This window comes from Tachypleus tridentatus, chromosome 7 (genome assembly GCF_004210375.1).
Source record: "Tachypleus tridentatus isolate NWPU-2018 chromosome 7, ASM421037v1, whole genome shotgun sequence".
Lineage (NCBI taxonomy): Eukaryota > Metazoa > Arthropoda > Merostomata > Xiphosura > Limulidae > Tachypleus > Tachypleus tridentatus.
In genome coordinates, this window is record NC_134831.1 from 10,374,796 (window position 1) to 10,385,200 (window position 10,405).

At 34.1% G+C, this 10,405-nt stretch overlaps 1 protein-coding gene across 1 annotated transcript in view; it reads right to left on the minus strand.

The window, feature by feature from the left end:
* Window positions 1-2,586: 2,586 nt before the first annotated feature.
* The window catches only part of LOC143257907 (aquaporin AQPAe.a-like), a 75,358-nt gene continuing 67,539 nt past the window's right edge, over window positions 2,587-10,405 (minus strand). The window contains exon 2 of the mRNA XM_076516946.1: window positions 2,587-2,824. Within this exon, the coding sequence (XP_076373061.1) occupies window positions 2,801-2,824 (24 nt within the window). The 3' untranslated portion in view covers window positions 2,587-2,800. The remainder of the gene's footprint in view (window positions 2,825-10,405) is intronic.

Below are 10,405 nucleotides of genomic sequence, written 5' to 3' on the forward strand. Positions count from 1 at the left end.
GATTAATCAAAGGTATCATTATGATACCTTTGTTATATTCAATTATTCTCAATAGATTAGTCAGTTTTTATGGTATCTTTATGATCAACTTTAAAACAACAATGATTCTGTATCATAAGAAACAGTTTACAAGTTTGTGTTATAGTCTAAAGAGATGAATATATTTAAAATAAATCTGATGAAAATATTAATTTATAACTCCCATAAAACAAACAAACTTGTATATATAAAATATATAATAATGACCCTTTATCTATTTAGCTAAAATATATAATGTCTTTTGGCTTTGTAACACCAAATATGCTCTCGGTGAATGAAAACAAAGGTTTGGGGAAATATCTTGTAGCATTATATTTGAAAAGAACACCACTTGTCTCTAATTATCACAAAGATGCAAAGAGTAAAAAGAAGAAGGTTCAATTTCTATAGTATTTTGGATATTATAAAAATGGTATCCACATCACACATGCAAGATCAGAACTAATAAAACACAAAATAATATAACAAATGGCAGTGATAACGTACAACTACTAAGCTTTGAAACTGATAGCAATGTGAATCCCTCCTGCTACTGACTGCAAGGTAGATACCCTAAGAAACTGGGAATTGCCACAGCATTATCCACAACCCTGTAAATAGTGTCTTACAAATGGAAGAGAGTGGAGAGATGAAGTCCTAAAACATGCTCAAATGCCTGTAATACTAGGCATTGTACATCCAGATTTAACTATATTATTGAATTGTGAGAGATAAAAATAGTTAATTATACAGGGTTTCATCGGGAAGTGTAGGATATTCTCACATCTAACACCCAAGAAGATCTGACACTTGAATGAATGATTTTTGCAAATTCATTGTAATTCTCGGAAACAATCAGCGGAGAAATGTCATTTTCTTATATTTGGTACTAAGTTCACAGTATTTCATATTTTCTTCTAATATTATAAAACTGAAGTAAGAACACTAAGACATTGATAATTTTCTGTTTATTTGCCAATTTCTCTATTTCACTTGTTCTTGTTTTCTTTTTGAATAGCGCATAGCTATTCGAGGGCTATTTGTGCTAATTTAGTAGTTTAAGACGAGGGTCATCACCACACCCACCGCCAACTCTTGGGCTACACTTTTACCAAGGAACAGTAGAATTGATGCTCACATTATAACGCCCACACGACTGAAAGTCGAGCATGTTTGGTGCGACGTTGATTTGAATCCCCAACCGTCGAATCACGAGTCGATTGCCTTAGCCACGGCCCGGCATGGCCTAGCGCGTAAGGCGTGCGACTCCTAATCCGAGGGTCGCGGGTTCGCGCCCGCGTCGCGCTAAACATGCTCGCCCTCCCAGCCGTGGGAGCGTATAACGTGACGGTCAATCCCACTATTCGTTGGTAAAAGAGTAGCCCAAGAGTTGGCGGTGGGTGGTGAGGACTAGCTGCCTTACCTCTAGTCTTAAACTGCTAAATTAGAAACGGATAGCACAGATAGCCCTCGAGTAGATTTGTGCGAAATTCCCAAAACAAACAAACAAAACAAGCCTTAGCCACCTGGCCATGCCGGGCCTGTCTATTTCATAAAAAAACATTTTTACTCAACGTGTACTAATAATTTTTATCAAACTTCATACCTTTACCACTGAAATGCGAATGTTTAAAACAAAACGTAAATGTAATTGATACTTGAAAAAAATACATAATTTATTACGACCAAAGTTTCGTCAGTAATGTGTTTTGTTTGAATAGTAGACAAAAACAAAATCACGAATAACAAATATTTTTATTTCTCGCTTTCAAAGTTCATATGTCATGCTCTTACTAATGGCATGTGGAAGTTTTACCAATATCACGGCAGTACAAATTGCAATTTCAAGCGTCACTCATGTGACATCATAGTAGTGCCTCCTGAGTGAGTGACAAACAGACAACACACAGTGGCGCAATTGGTTAAAACAGGTTATCTCTTTAGGTGGTTTTGGTCCTCTGTTATTGTAATAACAATAAAAGAAACGCTGTTCTGGTACAAACAAGAGGGTGCTTACCTTCATTGTTTTCGATCTTTCTCTGGCCTACCAAAATTCCGTATAGTTTTCCAAAAGGTTTTATTAGCTCCACTACAAGTGATCTATCTGAGTGAAACTAAATAAGTCGTCCACTCGTGTCATCGGATACAAGAATATAGCTTCTGTAACTATATCTAGAACTAGGTAGACTGGAGTGTGATTTTATACGTCTTGTGAAAAAAAAAGAAGTCAATATACAGATTGATGTTTCTATTTTATATTAATATGGGTGAAAAAACTTAAAACATTCAAATACTGTCATGTCAAGTTTATGATACTAACAAGCATAAAACACAAGTCATGGTTGTTGAAAGATATTTCGCAAACATATATGATATACAAACTCCACACAATTTAAACTTTACTGTGAAATGAATATTAAATTAAAAATCATTGATCATCCACAAGTGATGTCAAAACTATTGTATTTTTTTACATCTGAAAAAACACGCTTCTTTGAAACAGATATTTACTAAAGTTAAACTTTATTAATTTATTTTAATATCTTCCACAAGCATGGGAGAGCAGTACATAAAATTCAACATATGGGGTTGCGTACCTCAATATCTAAAATTCGAGCCAAGGTGCAGCTAATTACAATCCGTGATTTCTGTTGTGCCTGCATTATACAGACGACAGTCAATTCCGACCCTAGGGTTGAATAAGTTATCTTATTTCAGAGGGTGCTTCTGAGTGATTGGTCAGTTTAAAATTAGGAACGATGAGATGATTTTGGCTTCTCATTTAGCTCTCGTGAGGACAGGATGCCTACCAATTGAAAATATCGGTATTAATATATTAACAGAAATCCAGTAGGTTTTAGAAAATTATGATTTCTCAGTTTTTTAACCAGACAGTATTTGTGTTTAAATGTATTATATTTTAAAACAAAAACCACCTACTAAGTATCTACTGGAAGTTCAAGTTAATTTTCCTTTAGACATTTAGTATCATTAGTAGCTCTTTTCAAAGAAGGCTAGTGCCTCGAAAAAGACCATGTTAATAATACTGAGGCTACTTTGTGGATTAGATAGTGACTGTTGTATAAAGAACCCTTTTAATTATTAACTTGGCCACAAACAAATTATCGTCATTTCACCAGGTAAAATACAGCTAAATAGTCAGTATGACCATCACTTGTATGAGAAAAATATACAAAAGGCACACAACGTTCTCTGCAAAGTCACTTATTCCGAAAGCTTTAGTGCTTAACCTTTGTCTAAAATGTTCACCATGAGAAATGATCATATAGATATATAAGTATAGTCAGAAATGTATATTTTTAAGTAGCGAAAAAGCCAGTCAGACCATGTCCTGACCATCTTTTCACAATTACAATTTATGTATTACAACTTGTTTCTTGTAATGTAATACATTACGTTCAGTATATGCTGTATGAAAATTCGGTAGCCTACTTAAATCATAAAAACCTGGTACTTACGAGTCGTGACGTACAAAGTCCGTCTGATTGTCAGTATTTCCTTTTGTTCTTCTGAAGCACGTGGGAATCCTCAGCCTTTTAATAAAATTATGTGATTTTCTTGACCTGCACGGATTTTGCTGTCTTTCTTCTTTAGCAGACAAATAAACATGTTCTCTGCTAAAAAATGTCTTGTGTAGCGTTCTTGACAGATCTTCTGAAGGCCTGGAGCCGCTTCTTCAGTGACATTTTCATGAGATCGATTCTTTATACAGATCATTGTAATAAAAGCAATAATTACAAATAATGAATTTGTCATTGTACATTTACACAAAAAATGAATCTGATAAAAGAAGATATATATATTTATTTAAATAAACCACTAAAAGCAGCAATATATAATATACGTGAACTGTTACACATTATTCTCAAGCCGTTTGAGTCCAGTTTCATTTGGAAGATATTTAAAAACGTCTTTATAATTTTAAAATATTTATTGAATACTTCGCTAGATTTAGTAACGTTTTAAATGCTTGGTTTGTTTTGAATTTTGCGCAACGCTGCATGTGAGCTGTCTGCATTAACCGTTCTTCATTTAGCAGTTTTAAACTAGAGAGAAAGCATCTAGTCAACACCACCCAACGTGAACAATAGGGTTACACCTTTATTAACAAATAATGAGATTGCTCGCTTATTATAACATCCCCCATGGCAAAAAGGGTGAGTATATTTGGTGTGACAATAGTTCGAATCTACGTCTCGCAGACTACGAGCAGAGTGCCCTAACAACCACTAAAGCTAAGAGTCAGGATTTACTTCAAAATACATAAGTTTGAGTTATAAAAACTTCTGGAGGAACTGGTTGGTCTTGTACACCATGTTATTTTTTTTACCTTTGATAGATGATTTACTGATTGCACTAGGAAGATATAAAACGCTAGATTTTATGTTTTCCGTAACATCATGATGAGTTGTTCCCACGTGCTTGGTTTTGTCTGATAATATTTCACCTGGAGAAGAAATATTGTAAAAGGGTTTTCTTTAATAACGTGGTTTCAGGAAGCTTCTAACTAGTATGTTTTCGAATTATTCCATGTTATTCACACACAAATATATTTATAAATACGTATATAAGAGGTGAAGTGAACAATTACATTTTGGTTTAGCCCAAAGATCATAGATGGGGCTTTTATTGAAGTTCAGAGCCTACTATACTAACTCTAGCCTTCTGCCGACATCCCATTCACGCCAAAATATCCTCATGAAATCACTAGTCTCTTTAATATCTTGAGCAGTGACATTAAATAAACACCTTTTTATCTGATCCTAAATAACTCGTACTAAAGAAATGAAACAACGCACTCACACACACATATATATATGAATAAAATTATGAAAATATGAAGAAAAGCATAAAATATTATGGATAAAAGTTGTCATTGTTGGCTTAACCATGAAGTATTAGAGCCTATGATATTTGTGAACCATTGTAAAATACAACGAGTAAACAAATATAATGAATTTGGGAACAGAGAATGAAGTTCCAGCATATTTCCTTGTCAGAATGTGTTGAGACTTCTCATAAATATTTGTTTCATCTGTGATAGACTTATTAGACATGTTAAGAGAATGTTAATAAATGTTAGACGTGTAAGAACTCAACATGGTATTTACATTCCCTCATTTTGTCTTTAACCTCAGATAATCATTAGAAACACGTGAATGTGATTCTCAGTTTGAATGTTCCTTGATATGTACGTACTTTAAAAAGATTGAAGTAAGTTATTTGTCTGATGATTTTTACTTTTTTTCAATCCAACTTTACTGGATACTAATGCTGTAAACCGGTAATCAACTACATCTGCGGAATTGACTTGCTGTAATGTGACATTCGATTTTTGATCTATTTGTTCTGTATGTTGTCCATTCCAGTAGACAGGTCATTTCGTAGTCCATCAGAAGTTGATGGTAGCTCATGCTCAATTAGAATATAGTTGAGTAATTTAGTTTCAAATCTTCTAAAGAAACACATCTGCTAGATCGCGACGATATTCTGAACTAGATTTTCCTTTCGTCTTTAATATTTTTGGCCTATAAGAAACATGTTTTACACTCTATATTTTGACCCTTTTTAACTAGCTTCGGTTTGGCAAGAGCCTTGTTAGATCTACCGAATATAAGATATGAGTTAGTTTTCTGCTGCTTGGGATTTTCTGATGGTCATACATAACTATGGCTTGAAATATTAGACGCATTTGGTCTTAATTTGCTCTAATAAGAAAAGTGTTTAGAACGTATGTTTACTAATTCTACAAGATTAAGTGATTGATCGTTTTTATCAGATGAATATTCCGAGTATATATCAGGTTTTCGAGCAGGAGATTAAGTTTTAGAAAGTGGAAGTTTTTGCGTGTATTGATAAGATATGTTTTCTTTCTAAATTTATTTTCTCCATTTTTGAATACAAATTGCTTAAAAAACATTTCTGTGGTTATTTTTAGCGAAGAAACGTAAATGAAATTTTAATTCTATATTTTCGATGTTTCCACTGAAGATCTACAACTGTGTTAATTTGGGAAGTGGGGAGAAAGAGGTTTTGTTCTCGGGTCTACAAATGAAATAAACATTCTAGAAAGATTTTCACTGGAACTTTAAAGATTTTACAACCAGTTTTAACAAGGAGTAAAGAAAAAATAGAGATATTTTACATTTTTCTTTGGAGAGTTTATGGACATTTCAAGGCTTTCAGGTTGGTTCGAAGTCATTGGTTTTGTGGTATTCTTATGAAACAAATATATATACAAATGTAACCAAAACTCTGTTTCATTGATTATTTGCAGTTAAGCCAAAGCTACACAAACGGTTATCTGCGCTCTACCTGTCACGGGTATCGAAATCAGGTTTCTAACGTTGTAAGTTCGCAGATATGCCGTTTCTTCATTAATGTATTTTACTGGTTTCGTAATTTCAAAAGTCACTGTTTAGGAAATAGTCTTACTGAGAATCTTTAACAGGAAAATATTCAAATGCAGCTTTACAACTGCATATAAATATTTTAAAATACACTCTTGCTCGAAAAGGTTGTTACATGTTCGAAAATGTGATTTTTGGTTATTTATATAATTTTAAAATTAAACTCACATTGTGTATTGTCCTTAAACTTTCAAGTTTTATTTATCTACTACCCTGCATTACTGGAGTTCATTTTGAGTCGGTTTAATCCCTTGAACATTGGAGTGTTCTGAGAATTGTCCCAAACGCAGTATCTGGGGTGAGGTATAAAAGCCAGGGATCTTGGTGTTACTTTCGTACCCTACCTATTGGCGACGCGTTTTCAACTCTGTAAATATTCTAGACAATATGCTAGGTTCTACTAATGTAGATTTGAGAAATCAAATGGTCGCCTACAACAACGCTGGGTTTGAACAAGGTGATATTGCAAGACGACTTGGTGTATCCAGGCAGACCTACGAGCCGTCCACGTACCACTACAGCGCGCGATGATGAAAATTTTCAACCCAACATCGCAGGAGGCGGAGGTTCAGTGTAGGTCTGGAGTGTATTCTGTTCTACAGCTATCAGCCAATTGGTCATTCCGGTTCAAAACGTCACTGGTGCTGTGTATCAGGAAATCTTGGATCACCACTTCCTGTCAGGGTATTTTTCCAGGACAATCCACAGGCTCATACTGCTCGCAATGTCCAAAAATCCTTGCAACAACGTGGTGTGTTGGTCCTTGAGCAACCACCTGTAAGCCCAGATACCTACCCGATAGAGCATCTTTGGGATGATTTTGGCCGAACAGTCAGGAAGAGGAACAAATCCTCTACAGGGGATTCTACAGCAGTTACACCAAGCACTGACTGAAGTGTGCAACAGAATTCCAAATCAAAGACTCGTAAAGTTAATTAAGAGTATGCTACGTCACCTAACGAACATTATTGCAGCATGTGGGAGTCACACACGTTACTGAATTACATATTCTGATGTGAATGTAATTGTTGCACGTTTACTTAAAGTTTTAATTGTGGTTTATTTTTCTTTTTTTCAATGTCTTATATAAATTCTTCGTTTTCTATCATTGCAGCAGTTCATGAAGGAAGGAAGAATGGATAAATCAGGTGTGTACATTACAAGTGTGTATATTGTTTTTAGTAATACGAAATGTTGGATGGAAGGAAAACCAAAGGGTCAGAAAAAGACGTGGAAGATAAGTAGGCTGTCAGCTATAGGTGATTATTACAAAGAGGGGGACAATAATCAATGTTGTGAATAGGGAGGAAAAAGATTATATTACCTCAAAGTACAGATAGAGGATGTAACTAACAAAGCAGAAAATTTAATATAGAGAATTATCAGAAGTGTCGTGAGTTCATAAAATAATTTAAAGAAAAAAAGCCATGAAGTAATTTTGTCAGGGATACTCTGCAAAACTAACTGTGAGATGAAGTTATAAATAGGTCACTAGAGCTAAGTGCTAGGCTGAAATCTGTACGTAAGGATGAACACGTTGAATAGATGGTTACATGATTGAATAGATGATAATAGGATAGGAGCTGACTGAGTATACTTACTCGGCTTTAAGATAATATTTAAAAATGAACTAGATAGTTATGAGGACAAGGAGAATTTAAATTGAAAGAAAATAAAAGGGAGACACGTTTATTATAGGAAATAGGAATTATAATTACTAATAAGCTTAATTGTTATTATTATAATACTCGAAATATAAAACAAATAAAATAGATGACTTTATATCACTGGTAGGAATAGAATATTTTGAAATAATGGGAATAACTGAAACACGGTAAAAGTAAATGTTTTTGATACAGAATATTTCTAAAAAGAGAGTTTCTGGCTATTTAAAGTGAATGGAATATTAAAGAGAGAAGAGAAGAATGGGCTTGTATGTAAAGTACGGGTTACACTCTGGTCACTTTAAGGATATTAGTTTGGAGATAGAATCCATTTGGGTCGTTATTAGTGGATATAAAAGGAATGGCCCTTTAGTGGGAATTTCTTAATAATCACAATAGTACTGATGAAATAAGTGAGAATCTTTACAATCAGATTAAGATTTCAGCTCTTAATGAAATCATAATGTAACATATATATTGGGTAATATTAAAGTCAAACCATGAAGGAGAAATGATTTTGGAAACTGTTGAGCTTCTTAAGCAATTAGTCAATGAATCTATTAAAACAATGTTATGTTAAATGTATTCTTAACTTCAAATACAGAAATGATTATGGAAATTGTGGAACATCTGAATGGATATGATAAGTGGTCCATTAGATGTAAGGTTTTGTTGTAAATAGAGGTAAATAACAACGATATTTTGGTCATAATTTAAAATAAAAATTGAAAGGATGGTGCAAGAATAATCTGTTCTGAATTGGTCATCTGAGTTATTTGGCGACACTAATCAGATGTATAAACTTTTTAAAGGTAAATTTTTCAATATTCAAGGTAAACATATTCCTTTTAGAATGAAAAGGGTAGCTGCAAGGAAACAATAAACAGGTTGAGTCACACAGAGTTAAGAGATTTTCTGTAGATTTAAAAAGTACATTAAAAGAAAATGTTGTTTTGTCATACGTGGAGATGCTGAAATTTATCAAATTGTTTTCTCGACATGAAACAAGAGTTGTATTGGTCTGATGAAACTGTTTGAGGTTGAAAGTAAGGTTGTTATTGTGCTGATGCATAATAGTTTTTTTCTATATTTGCCAATGAAAATAGAAGAACTAAGAGTTTGTTTGTTTTGGAATTTCGCACAAAGCTACTCGAGGGCTATCTGTGCTAGCCGTCCCTAATTTAACAGTGTAAGACTAGAGGGAAGGCAGCTAATCATCACCACCCACCGCCAACTCTTGGGCTACTCTTTTACCAACGAAAAGTGGGATTGACCGTCACATTATAACGCCCCCACGGCTGGGAGGGCGAGCATGTTTTGGCGCGACTCGGGCGCGAACCAGCGACCCTCAGATTACGAAGTGCACGCCTTAACGCGCTAGGCCATGCCAGGCCCAGAACTAAGAGAGACAGGTATAACTGTTTCAATTATTTAAGAGGTTGGTTGGCCTTTGGGATGGGTTATCTTCAGACGTTGTAGAAGAAGTAAATGAGAGTTTAAACAAAACGTTTGATAAGTATATGAATGATAACAACTGGTTGTAATTTTTTAAATTATTCTAATTTAGTTTAGACGATGACACAACCGAGATTGACTAATGTTTTTCGAAAATGTTATATTACAACACGTGTCATTGTGTGCATGCCATATTGCAAAATCTTTGTTGTGAGAAAATTAATAAATTGTTAAAAAGAAATATGTCCTGATTATTTCATTGTAATCATGTTACCGAAAATCGTTATTGAGTTAATTTAATATCAAAGAGCGAGTTTTAATTATTCTACAGTGTCATCCTTTTCTATGATGGTTTAATTGAATGGTATGGAAAGTTAATTAACTGGTAAATTACTAATTTAAACTAATTTTATTAATTATATTTATATTGATCAAATATGTACTAACCCGACTTTGTGAAACAATGACATTTTTGTCACCAGTCATAGCAATCTGGTAACACTTCGTCTGGTGACAGAAGCAAGACATGTAAATTTAGCACATAACGTTGCCAGGTAGGAAAGGATATAACTGTACAACGATATGAATGCATTCTAGTGACACCTGAACCAAGAATCTAAGGACAGTTACAATCCGTGATGACGAGAAATCCCACTTGTAGAGAAAAATATATATGTAAAAACGACAGGTATGGGTACAGAAATGAACATAGTTGTTTCTCTACCCATACCAGACGTTTTTACACATATAAAGATAGTTACATTTTGTAACCAAACTGTCCGTCAGGGCTGAAAAACTGTTATATTCAGTGAAGCTTTCCTCATAAGTTATATCTCT